The sequence below is a fragment of the Anolis sagrei genome, chromosome 4, assembly GCF_037176765.1.
Source record: "Anolis sagrei isolate rAnoSag1 chromosome 4, rAnoSag1.mat, whole genome shotgun sequence".
Classification (NCBI taxonomy): domain Eukaryota; kingdom Metazoa; phylum Chordata; class Lepidosauria; order Squamata; family Dactyloidae; genus Anolis; species Anolis sagrei.
Window position 1 is genome coordinate 104,125,583 of NC_090024.1, and position 21,287 is coordinate 104,146,869.

At 41.3% G+C, this 21,287-nt stretch overlaps 1 protein-coding gene across 2 annotated transcripts; it reads right to left on the bottom strand.

Annotated features, from left to right (window-relative positions):
* Positions 1-894: 894 nt before the first annotated feature.
* ROPN1L (rhophilin associated tail protein 1 like) lies at positions 895-18,680 on the bottom strand. Of its 2 annotated transcripts, none has more exons than XM_060774648.2 (6): positions 18,567-18,680; positions 11,661-11,827; positions 7,103-7,226; positions 6,772-6,933; positions 3,457-3,632; positions 895-1,023 (listed from the first exon to the last, which is right to left on the bottom strand). In XM_060774648.2, the coding sequence occupies exons 2-6, from the start codon at positions 11,789-11,791 to the stop codon at positions 963-965; spliced, it is 654 nt and encodes a 217-aa protein (XP_060630631.2). In that variant the 5' UTR covers positions 11,792-11,827; positions 18,567-18,680; the 3' UTR covers positions 895-962. The 2 variants fall into 2 exon arrangements, with proteins under 2 accessions (XP_060630631.2, XP_067323651.1); XM_067467550.1 differs by having other exon boundaries at positions 18,494-18,680.
* Positions 18,681-21,287: the final 2,607 nt, after the last annotated feature.

Below are 21,287 nucleotides of genomic sequence, written 5' to 3' on the forward strand. Positions count from 1 at the left end.
TGCATTAATTGAGGCCCAAATCGTTAAAATATAACTATATCAGTGTGATATAATAATTTTTAAAAACACACACACAAAGAGAGAGAGGTATGGCAGAATGAGATCTGTCACCCTCTCTCCCCATTAAAATTTTATTTCCTCATAACACATTTTAAAACAAGGGATGTTAAAAGAACTGAGCTGCAACTGTAAAAAAAACTAAACCTTTTGGCAGATAAATAAGTGCTAGATGCTACTGCAAGATGCTTATACAGTGTTATTATTACAGTATATTGTAGAAATAATTAAATCACTTGGATACCAATCTGCATATTCATACATACAGCTGAGGTCAATATATATTTGCCCATAAACAGAGTAGCACAATCAGCTTCAACAGCATCAATTTCTAATCTAAAACAAAATTCATTAATCCCCTTCCCATCCGACATCCAACCAGGCGATTGGTGCTGTCAAGCCATCTAGTACTGTGCACATAATCATATTATGATCTAAAATGCAGGAGGTAGATTGTAACCACAGGAGTCCTGAGTGCAGGAACCATTTAAGTCAATGTTTCCCAAACTAACACATGTCAATCAAGCATTTATTAAATATATCCTAGTGCTGAAATACTTACCCTGCAAGATCACATAACTGGATATTGCCATATACACTATTATGTATACACCGCATTGAATAGTCCAATTTAAACTATAGCATTCAAATAGTTTTGAAATCAATACCAGCTGATAATTTATTCGTTATGCATTATATTCGTCTCCTCTGAATCTCCTTTTTGGAAATTATCAATGTTTCCTTATGTTTCATGTTCTGACTTTATGCTACTTCATTACTGTTAACACAAAAATCAGACTGCAATTTTTTATTGAGAACAAACTGTATTTATGTGCATAATGTAATGACTTTTTATTGTTCAGGTTCTATTTGTGCAGTAAAGTTTTATCATCCGCTTTCGTGTTTTAAAATTTCTTCTGAACAGTTGAGAAATCTGCAAGTCCAACCATACTTTCTTTACGTGACCTAAATAAAGAGAAAATCCATTTGCACTATTAACACCATTATTATAGTTTATTCTATATTAATACTCTGACATCTCTTCCTTTTCCAAACCACTTTCAGTCCAATTTTCAGTGATACTTATAGAGATATTTTATTCCATGATAAACTCTCAATATGGATGATGAATCACACTTTCGGAGAAATGCAGAATATAAATAATCAAATATAGAAATAAATAAGATACCACAATGTGGAAGGATACAAAACTCTCAGGCCTCAGCCAGCACTATTATTATTATGAGTAGTAGTAGTAGTGGTAGTGGTAGTGGTAGTGGTAGTGGTGGTGGTGGTTTATTTATACCCAACTTTATCTCCCCAAAGGGGACTCAAAGCAGCTTGACATAAAAGCATTGGTATCCAATTTAAAATATACAAATATAACATTAGTAACATGTTAATCATGGATGTTATAATGGGGGACCTTTCAGGAAGATGTATCATACAGTTATTACAATGCTGTATGTATCTAAAAAAACAAAAGCAGAACGACTACCGTATTTCATAGTATAATTGTTGGGAAGAAGCAAAGAGCACCAGCATTGAAGCGATGGTCCTCCGCCATCAACTCCACTGGACGGGCCACGTTGTCCAGATGCCCGACCACCGTCTCCCAAAGCAGTTGCTCTACTCCGAACTCAAGAACGGAAAACGGAATGTTGGTGGACAGGAAAAGAGATTTAAAGATGGGCTCAAAGCCAACCTTAAAAACTCTGGCATAGACACTGAGAACTGGGAAGCCCTGGCCCTTGACCGCTTCTGCTGGAGGTCAGCTGTGACCAGCAGTGCTGCAGAATTTGAAGTGGTACGAATGGAGGGCGAAAGGGATAAGCGTGCCAAGAGGAAGGCGCGTCAAGCTAACCCCGACCGAGACCGCCTCCCACCTGGAAACCAATGCCCTCACTGCGGAAGAAGATGCAGAGCAAGAATAGGGCTCCACAGCCACATACGGACCCACAAGAACACTGGAAGACAATTATCCTCGGAAAGCGAGGGATCGCCTAAGTAAGTAAAGTAAGTAAGTGTTGGTGCCTTGTAATAATCCCACACCCTATTTTTGGAGTAGCAAAATTGGTATTTTTGTGTTCCTCGAATAATAGTTGCATAACCATTTGGGGCTATTTCTCCATTCCTTCCTTCTTTCTCCAAAGGCAAGGCAGTTTAAAAACTATAAAGTCAAGGCCTCTTGAGCTCCATTCTTCCCTCTTCCCTCCTTTTTCTGAGGCAAAGCAGTTTTTAAAAACCTGACATGGAACTCTTTGGAGGAAGGAGAGAAGATCAGAGTTCCATATACCTCCATTCAAAGTTTTTAAAACTGCCTCAAGGCCTCTGAGAAAGGAGGGTAGAGCGCAGCTCGAGACTTCTATTTTACAGCTTTTGAACTGACTGGCCTTCAGAAAAAGAAAGAAGAGAGGGAGAATCAGCCCCAAATGGCTATATAGATTAAACAAAAACAAACAGAAATTAAGCTGTTTGTTTGAGGCTGGATCACCCCTCCTTCTCCCCTTTCAGAGGTAAGGCATTTCATTTAAAATTAAAATAAAAACAAATATCAGATTATTTTTCTTCACATAATAGTCTCACCCCCTTTTTATTAAAAAAGAAGGGAAATGTGACGATTATGCAAAGAAATATGGTATATTAACTCAAGCATGGATCTGAATCTCATTATTTGAAGACTATTCAGATTTGGACCAGTGCAGATATAATAATGTCCTATTTTATCAACCATGGATAGCATCGAAAGCAGTCATAGACCCTTTTCTCTTGATTTCTACATTAAACTTCTTCATTCCCTGCCTTTTCAGCATTATTCGCAGAACAGCAACTAGGTTTGCAACTAGTTTCTAATGGATATTAACCTACAGTTGGCTTTAAACTAGAAACTAGTTGCAAACCTGATTAATGGGAACTATGGTTAGCATTAACCATGCAGATGTAAAGCTACATCATAGTTAATTATGCAAAATTAAGGATGTGTAATGGGGAGGGAAGATTATAGTTAAAAGATCAAGAAATCTCAAATCTACATGAGTCCAAAACATTAAAATATGGCAGGATTATATTTCAAGATCTGATCATTTACAGTACTACTCAAAACAAAATCTCTGATGTTTTCAGTTTAGTTTTTCAGTGCAGCCATTCTTATGTATGAACCAAATTAGTTCAATGCATGGAGCAAAGCTGTACCTTTATAGGAACTATGCAAAGAAGTTAAGGGGACAAACAGCTCATGGCAATTGGTTCTAAGGACTGTAACAGCATTCCTTTAAAGCAGATGACAAAGCAAAACTTAAAAGCTTTTAGAAAACATTGCTTCATTACACTTCTGCCATAAGAAAGAAAGATCCCATGTCAGAAGAGGAGTATATATTTCGACAGCCAATTGATACTTACACACGTTCTTTAAGAGACTTGAGATAAATCTCTGTGGCTTCCCCTGTTATTTCCTCATCTAAGCCAGCCAAGTAGGAATAGATAAATGCAAAAGTATCATATGGGATGCGGGCTGCTGCCCCCTCTGGGTCCTCTGTTAGAATTTCACAGGCGTGTTTCATGGAGCTCATCAAGGACTAAGAAGATCCAAAACAGAAACAATCAAACAAGTTTCAGTCGTAACTATTATAACACTATGTGTATTTAAAGGATTAATTCCTTACTTCATCTCCAAAAGGATGCACGCCAAGGAACCAAGTAAAAAGTCATTATAATGCCACCTGGGCAGCATATATGTAACTTTTAACAATAAGTATGCATCGACTGAGCCTTACCTCAATTTTAGATTACAATAGGGCTACAAATTGTTCAAGATTAAATTGGAAACGATCTTTGCATAGTCTCTATACCTTGCATATCTTACCAAAAACTACGAATTTTGTGAAAGTTACCATTCTGAGATTATACAAGATGAGGCATACAGATCTCTCATAATTTCAGGGGGCATTCTATGGGTTGTAGTTGAGGTAGAGAGGTGGGTTAGCTTTAATTTGGTAGGTTATTTATTTTATTTTATTTATTTAGACCATTTCTACCCCGCCCTTCTCACCCCCGAGGGGGGACTCAGGGCAGCTAAGACATGCAACTATTCAATGCCAACAGTATCAAAACAACAATATAAAACAGCAATATAAAATCCATTACATAACAATTAAGCAGTGATATTAATTAAAATTACATAACCACATAGAACAGATCACAGAATCACAGGTCATAAAGCCATTTCCAATTTTCAAACAATCTTATTGTCTGAGTTCAGTGCCTAAAGTGCTGTTGTGCCCACTAGCCAAAGGCCTGGCTCCAAAACCACGTCTTTAGTTTTTTCCTAAAAGTAAGGAGGGAAGACGCCATCTAATCTCACTGGGGAGCGAATTCCATAAGCGGGGGGTCACCACCGAGAAGGCCCTGTCCCACGTCCCCACCAGACGTGTTTGAGACGCTGGTGGGACAGAGAGCAGGGCCTCCCCAGTAGGTCTTAAATTACGAGGTGGAACGTAGGGAGAGATACGTTCGGATAAGTAAGCTGGGCAGGAGCCATATAGGGTTTTATAGGCCAGGACCAGCACTTTGAATTGTGCTTGGAGGTGGACCGGCAGCCAGTGGAGCTGAGGCAGCAGGGGTGTGGTATGTTCCCTGTATGGCGCTCCAGTGAGTAATCTGGCTGCTGCCCGTTGGACTAGTTGAAGTCACTGAACAATCTTCAAAGGCAACCCCACGTAGAGTGCATTGCAGTAATCTATTCGGGATGTAAGAGAGCGTGGACCACCATGGCCAAGTCAGACTTCCCAAGGTATGGGCGCAACTGGCACACAAGCTTTAACTGTGCAAAAGCTCCCCTAGCCACCACCAAGACCTGGGGTTCCAGAATCAGCGATGAATCCAGGATCACTCCCAAACTGCGAACCTGCATCTTCAGAGGGAGTGTAACCCCATCCAACACAGGCTGTAACCTTATGCCGTGTTCTGCCTTTCGACTGACCAGGAGGACCTCTGTCTTGTCTGGATTCAATTTCAATTTGTTAGCCCTCATCCAGTCCGACACAGCAGCCAAGCACCGATTCAAGATCTGAACAGCCTCCTTAGTAACAGGTGGGAAGGAGTGACAGACTTAGACGTCATCTGCGTACAGATAACACCTTACTCTGAAACTCCAGATGATCTCCCCCAGCAGCTTCATGTAGATGTTAAATAACATCGGGGACAGTACTGAGCCCTGAGGGACTCCACAAAACAACGGTTGTGGAGCCGAACAGGTGTCACCCAATAACACCTTCTGTGACCGTCCGTTAGACTGCTGTTTTCAGTTGGACCAGTGAATATCAGGGGTTTGTTGTTCAAACATATTATGAGAAGAACTGTTCTTTGATAACAATGCTGAGAGCGTTCTGTACACGCTTCGCATCGGTACCGGTTTAGAAAATGATAGCTATCGCTTTCTAATCTTGGGCAACTGAATCCACCTGAAAAGAAAATCCCTGACAAACCTAAGATGGTTACAACTCAACAAAATTTGGAAGAAGTAAGAGGATCAACTCAGGAATAGCCAAGGTGTTCCGCACATAAGCATGCCAAGTTGTAGTTTGAGGAGGAATCATATAATCATAGAGTTGGAAGAGACCTCATGGGCCATCCAGTCCAACCCCCTGCCAAGAAGCAGGAATATTGCATTCAAAGCACCCCTGACAGATGGCCATTCAGCCTCTGTATGCCTATTTAATTGCATTCTTACAAAATGATTTGATGATTTTAAAACCCATTAAAACAAAACTGTTTTAGGTGTACTTTTCAGAAATATATACATTTTTTTCTAGACAGCTTCACTCATTTTATACCCCTTAAAAATGTGGGAGATCTTTATGCCACATCTTGTATATGTGTCTATTTACTATTTACTATGTAGATGCCTACCTCCAAATTTATTTCAATGTCTGAAAAATGTCCAAATGAAGCCTAGAATTCTCCTATTACTTCTAGGTCACAAATGCTTCAAATTCAGCAGGGCAGCCTTTTTTTTTTTTTTGGGGGGGGGGGGTCCTCCTGCTTCCCCTGTAGTTATCCACTGTCTGTCTCTATAAATAGGTATATGTCACACACATATCTTTCCTAAGTTTGCATTACTTGTTTTAGTTATATTATGTTTTATTTATAAACATTAAGTTAGACTCCTGTTGTTTCAGGACATTAATTATTGCACTTTATTTGAAGTAGTGTAATTTCCAGCTTCCTGCCTGGCTACTTGGCCCACAGTCTCTCTCCCCCCCCCTCCCCCCAGCTATGCCTCATGTTAGTTTGCATCTCGTGTTTACTGTATTTAAATCTTTATCTGTGTATTTTAATACATGTATTCCATAGAAATACATTTTATATGTGTATTTTATATAATGCTTTATGATTATTTGTTTTAACTATGTTGTGTCCTGCCTCAAGCCATAAGAGGCAGATAAGAAATATAACAACAACAACAACAACAACAACAACAACAACAACTATTATTAAGCTCATGGTTTCTTTCCTTTGATTCCTGGTGTTACTCCAGCAAACGGCAGCAGAAGTCTAGTCATTATATTCTCTTTTGAATCTCAAATTAGTTTAAAAACAGTATAAAACACATTGTACTCTTCCTGTACCATTTAAAATTCTATGATATTTAGTTACTCAGTATCAATACATGACAATGTAATTTGTTTTAAGAAAGATATCTACAAGTCTGCATACCCCACCAAGTGCACTACATCCAAGGGCAAAAAATTTCATCCATTCAATTCCTTCTGAAAAGTCGTCCAATCGGAGAATGTTTTGCAGTTGCACCATTGGCAAACACAAATTTTTCCACTTTCTCTGAAGATCTGGTAACTCCACAATTCCCTTTTCAGATAGCTTTAAAAAAAGGATATGACCATCATAAATGAAACATATCAAAATAGCTCAAGAAAATAACTCATAATTAAAAAGATGATCTGAGTAATTCAAAAATGTGTATATTAGGTTCCAAACATGTTTTTAAAATTAAAAAAAGGTTTAAACGTGTACCACTATAACATTTTACCTGTTTGTGCAGAATTTTAAGGAGTCCTGGTGTCAGACCTGTGTCATTTTTCTGTGTGGCTACTGGGATTTCAACACGTTCTTTCACAGGAAGAGGCTCCCCATGTGATAAGGCATAGAAATACCTACAATAGCACAAATTCAAAAACAGGACTGAGTTGAAAAACAGAAAATACATATACAGAAAATACATATACAAGCAGACCTAATATATAAGGCAAATACAGATTTGTGGGCCAGAATTACAGCTTTTGATATGACCCATGGCTAAGTCAAGAATCATTCCACAGAGAAAGTGCCAGAATCACCACAGACACCCTTGGTTTCTGCTGCCATTTTCCCGCCCAGGCATTCAAAAAGACCAGAAGCAGTGCTGTGGCAGAGAGAATAGAGGGGTCTAGTGCTTCTTTTAGGTTCTCCCAGGATAGTCTAAGCTCTTATTTTTACCACTCTACTCAGAGGTGGTTCCATATTTGGTAAGACCTAAAGTACAGTAATGGCATTGATCCATATATAAACTGATCTAGTGTGTCAATTTTTAGACTAACATTCCCAGATGTATGCATGACTATATATAGTATATATGTACAAATTAGTTTAAAAATCAATATATGACTTAAGCTCCAAGCAATACGACACATGCACATATGCAAACTAGCAACCTATCATCTTTTTCAACAAGAAATAATGTATTTGTTATTGTGGGAATGACTGAAAGGAGAGCTGTGATCAGATGCAAAATGGTTAAAACACATTACAGGCTTCATCATGGTGTCTTTGGCAATTATGACTGACAAGAAAAATCTAGAAGACTGGCATAGTGTGAAGTTACTGGAGTTCCCATCTATTATGTTATTTTTATTTTATTTTTTACAATACAATCATAATCTTATGCATTAGCTTGTTTTAAGGCATACATATAGCTGTATCATAGGCCTATTGGATTCTGTCTAAGCTCTGTACACTTCTTAGAGAGTTTGAATCAGTCATTTGGCACAAGGCAGAAATGTGGTAGCATAACAACAGACAGATGTGCTTTTGGTGCTGGGCCATCATCATCATAGGCTATCACTTGTGGCCAAGTATGATTGGCTTCCAAGCGTAGTCTTGGCATTGGGTCCATAGGTGACTGTACAGACCTATTCTGGATTCACGTGTTCTTTAACAGTATGGACATCAATTTCCAGATGGAAGGTGGTCCCAACAAGATTGGCTTTATGTGCCTTCCTCTTGATATATTTCTCCTATGCTCAAGTATAATGGCTTCCTATTTCTCGGTGTCTGTTGTTCATTCGTTCAGTCGTCTCCGACTCTTCGTGACCTCATGGACCAGCCCACGCCAGAGCTCCCTGTTGGCCGTTACCACCCCCAGCTCCCTCAAGGTCAGTCCAGTCACTTCAAGGATGCCATCCATCCATCTTGCCCTTGGTCGGCCCCTCTTCCTTTTGCCTTCCACTTTCCCCAGCATAATTGTCTTCTCTAGGCTTTCCTGTCTCCTCATGATGTGGCCAAAGTACTTCAACTTTGTCTCTAGTATCTTTCCCTCCAGTGAGCAGTCGGGCTTTATTTCCTGGAGGATGGACTGGTTGGATCTTCTCGCAGTCCAAGGCACTCTCAGAACTTTCCTCCAACACCAGAGCTCAAAAGCATCTATCTTCCTTCGCTCAGCCTTCCCTAAGGTCCAGCTCTCACATCCGTAGGTTACTACAGGGAATACCATGGCTTTGACTAGGCGGATCTTTGTTGCCAGTCTGATGTCTCTACTCTTTACTATTTTATCGAGATTGGACATTGCTCTCCTCCCAAGAAGTAAGCGTCTTCTGATTTCCTGGCCGCAGTCTGCATCTGCAGTAATCTTTGCACCTAGAAATACAAAGTCTGTCACGGCCTCCACGGTTTCTCCCTCTATTTTCCAGTTGTCAATCATTCTTGTTGCCATAATCTTGGTTTTTTTGACGTTTAGCTGCAACCCGGCTTTTGCGCTTTCTTCTTTCACCTTGATTAGAAGGCTCCTCAGCTCCTCCTCGCTTTCGGCCATCAGAGTGGTGTCATCTGCATATCTGAGGTTGTTAATGTTTCTTCCAGCAATTTTCACCCCAGCTTTGCATTCATCCAGCCCCGCACATCGCATGATGTGTTCTGCATACAAGTTAAAAAGGTTGGGTGAGAGGATGCAGCCTTGCCGTACGCCTTTCCCAATCTTGAACCAGTCTGTTGTTCCATGGTCAGTTCTGACTGTTGCTACTTGGTCCTTGTACAGATTCCTCAGGAGAGAGACAAGGTGGCTTGGGATGCCCATCCCACCAAGAACTTGCCACAATTTATTATGATCCACACAGTCAAAGGCTTTAGAATAGTCAATGAAGCAGAAGTAGATGTTTTTCTGAAACTCCCTGCCTTTCTCCATTATCCAGCGGATATTGGCAATCTGGTCTCTCGTTCCTCTGCCTTTTCTAAACCCAGCTTGAACATTTGGCAACTCTCGCTCCATGTATTGCTGGAGTCTTCCTTGCAGGATCTTGAGCATTACCTTACTGGCATGAGAAATAAGGGCCACTGTACGGAAGTTTGAGCAGTCTTTCGCATTTCCCTTTTTTGGTATGGGGATATAAGTTGATTTTTTCCAGTCTGATGGCCATTCTTGTGTTTTCCATATTTGCTGGCAAATGGCATGCATCACCTTGACAGCATCATCTTTTAAGATTTTAAACAGTTCAGCTGGGATCCCGTCATCTCCTGCTGCCTTGTTGTTAGCAATGCTTCTTAAGGCCCATTCAACCTCACTCCTCAGGATGTCTGGTTCTAATTCATTCACCACACCGTCAAAACTATCCTCAATATTATTATCCTTCCTATACAGATCTTCTGTATAGTCTCGCCACCTTCTCTTGATCTCTTCAGCTTCTGTTAGGTCCCTGCCATCTTTGTTTCTTATCATACCAATTTTTGCCTGAAATTTACCTCCAATGTTTCTAATTTTCTGGAAGAGATCTCTTGTCCTTCCTATTCTGTTGTCTTCTTCCACTTCCATGCATTGCTTATTTAAAAATAGTTCCTTATCTCTTCTGGCTAACCTCTGGAATTGCGCATTTAACTGGGCATATCTCCCCTTATCCCTGTTTCCTTTTGCTTTCCTCCTTTCTTGGGCTACTTCCAGTGTCTCAGCAGACAACCATTTTGCCTTCTTGGTTTTCTTTTTCTTTGGAACGTACTTTGTTGCCGCCTCCTGAACAATGTCTCGGACTTCTGTCCATAGTTCTTCTGGGACTCTGTTTACTAAATCTAGTCCTTCAAATCTGTTCTTCACTTCCACTGTATATTCGCTAGGAATGTTAGTGAGATCATATCTAACTGGTCTGTGTATCTTCCCTGATCTCTTTAGTTTTATTCTAAATTGGGCAATAAGAAGTTCGTGATCTGAGCTACAGTCAGCCCCAGGTCTTGTCTATGTCACAGTTTTTAAGGTTGGCTTTAAACCCATATTTAAATTAATTTTGCTGTCCACCAACATTCTGTTTTCCATTCTTGAGTTGAGAGTATAGGAAATGGAGATGGTGATCAGGCACTCAAACAGCATGGCCAGTCCAGTGAAGTAGATGGTAGAAGATCATCGCTTCAATGCTGGTGGTCTTTGTTTCTTCCAAAATGTTGATATTTGTCACCTATCTTCCCAAGAGATTTGCTTGGCCATACTGGCTTTAGCATTGATCAAGACATCTCACTTTGAGAGAGAGAAAAAAATACTTTCTCCCAAAAAATATGAAGAAAGTGGGCTGGAATTACAGCCCTTTCCCAACCTGTGTCACCACTACTTCTAGAAAGCCTGCCCTGGCAGAGTATATGACCCACCCCCCCCCCCCAATCCCTTTGGGGGTACTTCTTTGTCCCGGTCTCAGAAAGAGAAACACTGGTGTCTTGTCTGAGAACTGTAGCTGCCTTTTGAAGCTAACCAAGGTGTCCTGTGTATGGGAAGATTTTTAAAGAAATTATGTCTGCTACGACTTAACTTTTAAATCTATTTGTAATCAACAAAATTATAAATTGTATCACTAGTGGCTGTGTTTTACTTCACTGTAACTCTTAAACCCGATTTGAGCAGGACTTGGGTGGATTAGTCCCACCACATTATTGCAATACCCACATACATTCAGAGTCAGGCATGTAGCCGGGGGGGGGGGGGGGCTTGAGGGGCTTCAGCCCCCCCCCCCCCAAATTCTCATGGTGGTTCGCGAAAAGGTCTTACTGGTGCATTATTTAAACTGTTATGTTTATTCATATCATGATCTGATCACCATATTCAATATATCCCATATGCATGGGGGTACTGGGGTAATGATACGAAAGGTTTGCTAGGATAGACCCTCTTTCACTCAGACTCACCCCCCCCGAAACTCAGCCCCCCAACCCCCCCCCCCCTGAAAAAATTCAGCCCCCCCCCCCAAACGAAATCCTGGCTACGGGCCTGTTCAGAGTCCTCATCTCTTTAACAGAACAAAGGCAATGGGTGTACAGACATGGATTTCTATGCAGAAGTTACCCATCAAGTTACTCCTACTCACCCATAAGACCACTGGAGTACATCACGTGGTTGCGTCCTGATAGCAGCCTTGGTAAATTGTTTCATAATATCTGGTAGTTCAGGGGGAACATGAATCTGTTGTGCACAGAACATAACATCTGGAACAGGCATGGTTATTCTATCTCCCAAGCCAAGAATCTAAAAGAACTGGAAGAAATTGATGAATAAATGTCTGCATAAAAGAAATAAAATGAGAAAAATCATCAGGAACCTTGGATATCAGTGAAGTTTTTATTAGTTTTGTCTTGCTCTTCTCTTCAAAGATCTCACGCCAACATACTTAGTTGTCCTATTACATCCGTGCAGTGACATCATAATAGACTACGATGAGAGTCATTGTTTCAAAGTAGCACTATGAGCTTCCTGGCTGAATAAAATTCTGCCCTGCTCACGATCCCACCTGCGTCACAAGCGCAGCTGGTGGGGACGAGGGACAGGGCCTTCTCTGTAGTAGCCCCCCCACTCTGGAACTCCCTCCCCAAGGACATCAGACAAGCCCCTACATTGGCAGTCTTTAGGAAGAGCTTGAAGACCTGGCTATTCCGGTGTGCCTTTCCAGAATAGGAAAACCCTAGCAATAAAGTCCCAAAAGCACTTTATTAGAGATTAAGATTGTCCGCACATTGCACCTATCCAAAAATCCTTATATATCACTCAGCACACTCAGCACTTTTTAATCTGTACCCATTACATTTGCCTGGCCTAGTTTTTATTGTATCACGGTGTGTTGTTTTATTGTTTACAGTTATTGCTTTAATGTTTTTGATTTGCTTTGGTTTATATGTAATTGTTATATTGTTGTTTTATTGTGGCCTTGGCCTTTGTAAGCTGCATCAAGTCCTTCAGGAGATGCTAGCAGGGTACAAATAAAGTTAATAATAATAACAACAACAACAACATGCACTTACTTGATTCATGGGCAACATTTATTTCACTAACTATATACCTCTTGCTTATGCAGCAGAACCAGAAACCTACTTAGTACCAACACAACCCAAGTATACAGCAAACATAACAAAAATGAAAGCTTATATAGTTTGGCTACATGTAATCAACATCATTTACCAAAAACTATACAACTATTGTTGGTTTATAGCTATACAATGATACAGTGACAAAAATCTAGACATGCTACATTTCTGTAAACAGTATTTGTGGCTTGGCTACAGGATCACTTAGGTCCCCACTATTGCCTTCATTACTAACAGTATGCTTCTAAGCTGATGCTTTCAAGAAGTTAAAAAGAAGAGTATGACAAAACCTTTTTCTGAAGTTTGCCTCTATCTGTCTAGAATTCCCACTGTGGTTACTATGCCTCTTGACAGACTTTGAGAGACCTTTCTTTTTACTGACATTCTGAATATTTAAACACAATATAAAATACCTACAATGCTGTCTGCTGCAGCATCCTGACTTTTCAGATCAGGAATGTATGTGATGACAGAAATGCCACCCTTTTCTCTGATTAGCATGCTCTTATTTATGGATTTGTTTGCTTTCATGACACATTCTTTGTCTTTTAGTATCATTTTATAGCAGACTTCGCTCTACACATAATTTGATATACTTCTATAACCTACATACCTTCCTTACATTATCTGATAACCTCAACAGTGTGGTTCACTGGACCAAAAATTCATTTATCCTAATATGCCATATCTTTCTGACAAACAACACTTCCAAGACTCTACAAGAAGATCAAAAAGTCCCTTGTTGTTTGTCCCTTAGTAATTGCAATGTACAAGCAGTCCCCAAGTTACGAACAAGATAGGTTATGTAGGTTTGTTCTTAAATTGAATTTGTTTGTAAGTCAGAGCAGGTATGTATACACACACATACACACACACACACATTCTTTGGGTGGCATTGGGAAGCTTCAGTGGCTGGATTTACCCCCACCAAAGAATTCTACTTATTTCTTCCTAATTAACTTCCTCTGCCCCAGAGTACCTGTCTGAACGTATCTCCTCTATGTCCCACCTCGGAGCTTAAGATCTTCTGGGGAGGCACTGCTCTCGGCCTCGCCTCTATCACAAGTGAGGCTGGTGGGGACGAGGGACAGGGCCTTCTCAGTGGTGGCCCCTCGCCTGTGGAACTCACTCCCTGGGGAAATTAGGTCATCAACATCCCTCCTCTCCTTCAGAAGGAAGCTGAAAACATGGATATGGGACCAGGCCTTTGGGTAATCTGGTGGAATGACAAGGTAATGACGACCAGAATTTGGAAAGGACTATGGTAATGCTGAATGGACTTATGGATTTTAGAATTCGGTGAACGTTGGCCACTAGATTGGCTTTTAGTTGTTATTATATTAATTGAATGTTTTAACTTGTGGTTATTATTGTTATGTATTTTATCTGTTGAATTGTTGGCATCGAATTGTGCCGGTTGTAAGCCGCCCTGAGTCCCCCCTAGGGGATTGAGAAGGGTGGGGTAGAAGTGCCTGAAATAATAATAATAATAATAATAATTATTATTATTATTATTATTATTATTATTATTTACAACTTCCTGGCAGATTCAAAACATTACCAAATATTAGTGACAGCTCCAGTAGGGTGGGGATTGTCCTGGAGCCAACTGTATCAAGTGCAACAAATTTTAGAGCAAAGCACTCCTCCTGACAATTAGTTTCCACAGAACAAAACATATAGGCTAGAGTTGTAATATTACCACACAAATGGTTGCTCTTTCTCTGAGACCCTTAAGTTCAATTCCCAGTTAGTGGGCAGGAAACCAATGGATTATTGTGAAACACACTTCAAAGCTGTGGTGTCCGTCATGTCACTGGTTGTATAACTACAGGACCCAGCAATAAACACACTATTTAATCTAAAATGTGCATTAAACATAGTCACAATGTGGCAGGTCCTGACTATAACATTATCTGTCCATGTGTGCTGGTTTGGTGCCACCTGGAGCACAATAGAAATAAACAACCCGCAGAGAGTTTGCAGAGCACTTGGAGCATTTGTCTCTGGAGACCAGGCATACCCAGCCAGTTTTAATCATGAATTTTAAACTTGCATCTTGTGTTCACTATGTTTTCATCTTTGTTCTGTGCATTTTAATATATATATATATATTGTAAAAAATACATTTTAATATGTGTATTTTATATACTACAAGTATTTTATATACTAATTACACTATGTAACAAAATTTGAAAAAATTCACAGAATCAAAGAGTTGGAAGAGACCTCATGGGCCATCCAGTCCAACCCCCTGCCAAGAAGCAGGAATATTGCATTCAAATCACCCCTGACAGATGGCCATCCAGCCTCTGTTTAAAATCTATTCCAAAAGTGGCAGGCTCAAACCCAGAACCTCAACCAATGGCTGATACCAAATGAGAGACTCCCCCCCCTGGGCACACAGAGGACTGGGCGACTTGGAAGGCGCTGAACAGACTGCGTTCTGGCACCACAGGATGCAGAGCCAACTTTAAGAAATGGGGCTACAAAGTGGAATCCTCGATATGCGAATGTGGAGAGGAGCAAACCACTGACCACCTGCTGCAATGCAACCTGAGCCCTGCCACATGCACCATGGAGGACCTTCTTGCGGCAACACCAGAAGCACTCCAAGTGGCCAGATACTGGTCAAAGGACATTTAATCAACTACCAAACTCACAAATTTTGTATTTTGTCTGTTTGTTTGCTTTGTTCTGTTAGAAATGTAATATAATTTGACTGGTTGTCCTCACACGACAAATAAATCCCTCTAAAAAATGTCTATCTTGTTTATATGTCACCTGGTCATGCCTAGTATTATTTTTTTAAATTTTTAATTAGTACATTTGGCCTTGCCATAGGTTTTTAAACGTCGTTGTGTTATTGTTAATGTTTATTGCTATTTTCTGTTTATGAGTTTTATTTATTGTTGTATTACTGTTGCTATTGTTTTATTGGTGCAGGTGCTTACCTACAAAGCCCTGAACGGTTTGGGACCATCCTACCTGCGTGACCGCATCTCTGTGTACGAACCCATGCGTTCACTTCGTTCATCTGAAGAGGCCCTGCTCATGATCCTTCCTGTGTCGCAAGCGCGTTTGGTGGGGACACGAGACAGGGCCTTTTCCATGGTGGCCCCCCGACTCTGGAACACCCCCCCCCCCAAAGATCTTAGACAGGCCCCTACATTGGCAGTCTTCAGAAAGAACTTGAAGACCTGGCTGTTCCGATGCGCCTTCCCAGAATAGGAAATCTCCAATACCAAGTCCCAGAAGCACTTTATTAGAACTAAGATTGTCGCACACTGCACACTGCACTTACTCTATAATCCTTATATACCACCTGTCACATCAGCACTTTTAATTTCTGTACCCATTACTCTGGCCCGGCACAGTTTTTATTGTGTTTTGGTGTATTGTTGATTGTTTGTTGTTTAATATTGCTTTGTTTTTAATTTGCTTTAGGTTTGTATTGTTATGTTGTGTATTGAGGCCTTGGCCTTTGTAAGCCGCATCGAGTCCTTCGGGAGATGCTAGCGGGGTACAAATAAAGTTATTATTATTATTATTATTATTATTATTATTATTATTATTTATTTCACAGTTTTAGATCAGTGTTTCTCAGTGTCCGTACCTTGGGAGGGCTGACTTGGCCACGGTCGTACAGTACACGGTAGTACAGTGTTAGATCAGTGTTTCTCAGTGTCCGTACCTTGGGAGGGCTGACTTGGCCACGGTAGTACACGCTTTGGTTACATCCCGCTTAGACTACTGCAACGCTCTCTACTTGGGGTTGCCTTTGAAGACTGCCCGGAAGCTGCAGCAAGTCCAACGCGCGGCAGCCAGATTACTAACGGGGGCTGGGTACAGGGAGCACACCACTCCGCTGTTACGCCAGCTCCACTGGCTGCCAATTAGCTTCCGAGCACAATTCAAAGTGCTGGTGTTGACCTATAAAGCCCTAAATGACTCCGGCCCTGTTTACCTCTCCGAACGTATTCTCCCCTATGAACCATCAAGATTATTAAGATCATCTGGAGAGGCCCTGCTCTCGGTCCCACCGGCCTCGCAAGCCGCCTGGTGGGGACGAGGGACAGGGCCTTCTCGGTGGTGGCCCCGCAACTCTGGAACTCCCTCCCTCTGGAGGCCAGAACCGCCCCATCCATCCTAACATTTAGGAAACGGGTGAAGACGTGGCTGTGGAGTCAGGCCTTCAATGAATGAGACAACACCATAGGACCCTGGATGGAAGTTTATGTAGATCCATCTTAATAGGACGACTGACCATTGTAGTTTTATATATAGTGTTTTTAAAGTTGTTTTTGTAATTGTGATATATGATATTTTAATGAGTGTATATGTTTTTTATGGCTGGAAACCGGGCTGAGTCCCTCAATGAGGTTGAGAAGCTTGGTATAGAAAACTGTGAAATAAATAAATAAATAAATAAATAATAATAATAATAATAATTTATTGTTGTATTGTGGGCTCGGCCTCATGTAAGCCACACCAAGTCCCTTGGGGAGATGGTAGCGGGGTACAAATAAAGTTTAATAATAATAATAATAATAATAATAATAATAATAATCTCTATATACAGTGTAGATCAGGCCTCCTCAACCTCCAGAATTTTGGGCCTCCAACTCCCAGAATTCCTGAGCGTTGGGCAAGCTGGCTGGGGCTTCTGGGAATTGGAGGTCCGAAGGTTGAAAATGCCTGGTGTAGACGCAGCTCTTGTAGGCCTCAGCCCTCGCTCTCTCTGCAGTTACTCACAGCGTCGTTCAATGGGGAGCAGAGTAGGTGGAGGGCCAAGGGGAGCTACCTCAGGGACAATATATACCACCTGTCACATCAGCACTTTTAATTTCTGTACCCATTACTCTGGCCCGGCCCAGTTTTTATTGTGTTTTGGTGTATTGTTGATTGTTGTTTAATATTGCTTTGTTTCTAATTTGCTTTAGGTTTGTATGGTTATGTTGTCTATTGAGGCCTTGGCCTTTGTAAGCCGCATCGAGGCCTTCGGGAGGTGCTAGTGAGGTACAAATAATAATAATAATTTATTGTTGTATTATGGGCTCGGCCTCATGTAAGCCACACTGAGTCCCTTGCGGAGATGGTAAAAAGGTAAAGGTAGTCCCCTGACACTAAGTCCAGTCATGTCTGACTCTGGGGTGTGGTGCTCATCTCCATTTCTAAGCTGAAGAGCCAGCGTTGTCCGTAGACACCTCCAAGGTCATGTGGCCGGCATGACTGCATGGAGCGCCGTTACCTTCCCGCCAGAGCGGTACCTATTGATCTACTCACATTTGCATGTTTTCAAACTGCTAGGTTGGCAGAAGCTAGGGCTGACAGCGGAAGCTCACGCCGCTCCCCGGAATCGAACCTGCGACCTTTAGATCAACAAGCTCAGCAGCTCAGTGCTTTAACCCACTGCACCCCCGGGGAGATGGTAGCGGGGTACAAATAAAGTTTAATAATAATAATAATAATAATTTCTATATACAGTGATCAGGCCTCCTCGACCTCCAGAATTTTGGGCTTCCAACTCCCAGAATTCCTGAGCGTTGGGCGAGTTGGCTGGGGCTTCTGGGAATTGGAGGTCCAAAGGTTGAAAATGCCTGGTGTAGACGCAGCTCTGGTAGGCCTCAGCCCTCGCTCTCTCTGCAGTTACTCACAGCGTCGTTCATTGGGGAGCAGAGAAGGTGGAGGGCCAAGGGGAGCTACCTCAGGGACAATATATATAAACACGCCATGTACCATATATACAAATACAAACACATCAGGCAAAATCTAATCAAACATATCGGGCACATCAGTCACATCTCCCTCTCTCTTTCTCAAACGAAGGCCACGGCCTCACCTCTCTCTCTCTCTCTCTCGGGCACGCACAGGGACGCGGCGGTTGGGTTTCTATGGCAACGTTTGTGCCTTACCGTCTCCTAGCAACCACGAGATTCGCAGCCTAGACGGGGATTGGTCGCCGCTTGGGCCTTACGTCATCGCTAGCCTCCGGACTCCATTATGACAGGCTCCTCTCCATTCCGGAATCCATTCCGGAAGTGCCTCTGAGGACAGGAAGTGGCTGTGGTTCCACCAGCGCCATCTTCTTAAAGGGAAAGCTCTTTCCCATGAAGACATACATTTCCAAGTATGTATTTTGTTGAGTTGCTTTGTATCACAAAGCCTCCTTCATGGCTTAATGGATCTGGACCAAATCTAGCACACATATCCTTCGTTATGTAATCTGTATCTATATATAAATGCACTGTGCATAATGAGTGTCTTAAAACAAAAGAACCAATGAACGAAATCACACCAAATTTGGCAACAAATCTTCTCACAACACAAGGAGTGACTATTACTCAAAAAATTATGATTTTGTCATTTGGGAGTTGTAGTTGCTGGGATTTATAGTTCACCTACAATCAAAGAGCATTCTGAACTTCACCAATGATGGAATTGGGCCAAACTTAGCACACAGGGCTCCCATGACCAACAGAAAAAACTGGAAGGGTTTGGTGGACATGGACCTTGAGTTTGGGAGTTGTAGTTCGCCTACATCCAGACAACACTGTGGATTCAAACAATGATGGATCTGGACCAAACTTGGCACAAATATTCCATATGCCCAAATATGAACACAGATGGAGTTTACGGGAAATAGACCTTGACATTTGGAAGTTGTAGTTGCTGGGATTTATAGTTCATCTACAATCAAAGAACATTCTGAACTCCACCAATGATGGAATTGAACCAAACATGGTATACAGGACTTCCATGACCAACAGAACACACTGGAAGGGTTTGGTGGGCATTGACCTTGAGTTTGGGAGTTGTAGTTCACCTCCAGAGAGCACTGTGGACTCAAACAATGATGGTTCTGGACCAAACTTGGCACAAATATTCCATATGCCCAAATATGAACACAGATGGAGTTTGGAGGAAATAGACCTTGACATTTGGGATTTGTAGTTACTGGGATTTATAGTTCACTACAATTAAAGAGCATTCTGAAACCCACAAACGACAGAAATGGGGCAGACTTCCCACACAGAACTCCCATGACCAACAGAAAATACTTAAGGTCATCCTGTCCAACTCTGTTCACCAGGGCAAAAAAAAATTAATCAGAGCCCTCCTGACAAAGAGCCATCCAGTCATAAATATAGATAGATAAATATGATTCTCTCTCTCACACACAGATATAGTATCATAGATTTGAAAGAGACCCTTAAAGAAGGACTATGATATGTTGCATATTCCAGAGTAGGCAAACCAGACACTCTCCACATCAACACTGACAAAGAAGCAACAAGAAATACTGTTTACTCACAAGCATAAAGGAATTACATATATTAAAAACCAACACTTTCTCATTACTTTATTTTCCAGATCACCTGACTGGGCCATAGCAACGCGTGGCAGGGGACAGCTAGTCTATATAAATAAAAGTGTAATGTTCGTTTGTGGGATCAACAGAACTCAAAAACCACTGAACGAATTGCTGCCAAATTTGGACACATTACACCTATAAGGCCAAGAAGTGACCATCAACCATAAAACACTGGGGGGGGGGGGGGGGGAGGGACAGTGGAAGAGACTTAAAAAGCCAAAAAACAAAAAATTACATTACAACTCATGCACAAAACCACATATATACACAAATATATACAGAAATATATACAAACATATATGCACACACAAAACACATATACAAAGAAAGGGGGAAGGAAGGGGGAAAGAAGGAGGGAAGGAGAGAATGAAAGAAATGTAGAGAAGGAAATAAAAAAGTGAAAAGGAAGAAGGAACGAAAGGAAGGGGAAGGAAGCAAAGAAAGAGACAAGGAAGGATGGAACCGATGAGCAAAGGAAGCAAGGAAAGAAACAGGTAGAGAAGGAAGAAAGAAGAAGGGAAATAAAAAGAAGAAAGGAGGAGAGATAGAGGCAGGTTGGCCACAGCAACACATTTCGGATACAGCTAGTTTAAAATAAGTGAAGGATTTGAACTAAACGTACCATCCCTTTGGGCCCAGAGGGAAAGAAAAGGAGCATAACGGATTGGCTGTGGCTAGGTGAAGTGGCCCTCTGAGCTGTGCATGGGAAAGGAAGTGAAACTGAGTGAAGTGGGTATGGAAGGAGGGAGGGAGGAAAGAAAAAGTAGGGACAGGAAGGAAAGGAGGAGGGGGAGAAATTAAAAGGGGAGATGGAAAAGAAAGGAAGGGAAGGGAGAGAAATGAAAAGTTATGAGGGGAGGGAGAAGAAGAGGAAGAAGAGGAGGGGGAAGACGTATAAGGCAAAGATTGGGTAATTGGGCTATGATAGCGACTTCTTGAATTTGCTATCTTTCACTGAGATCTCTAGAGGCTGCTAGAAAGGAATTATGACCAATTGTGCTTGGCCAATAAATCCTGTTCACCTATTAATAATAATAATAATAATAATAGGTTGTTGTAGGTTTTTTCGGGCTATATGGCCATGTTCTAGAGGCATTTTCTCCTGACATTTCACCAGTATAATAATAATAATTTTATTTTTATACCCCGCCAACCATCTCCCCTAGGGGACTCAGGGCTGCTTATAAGGGACACGCCCAATATTACAATTAAAACACACTTTAACCAATTAAAAAATCAGAGAAAACAAATAATAACACAA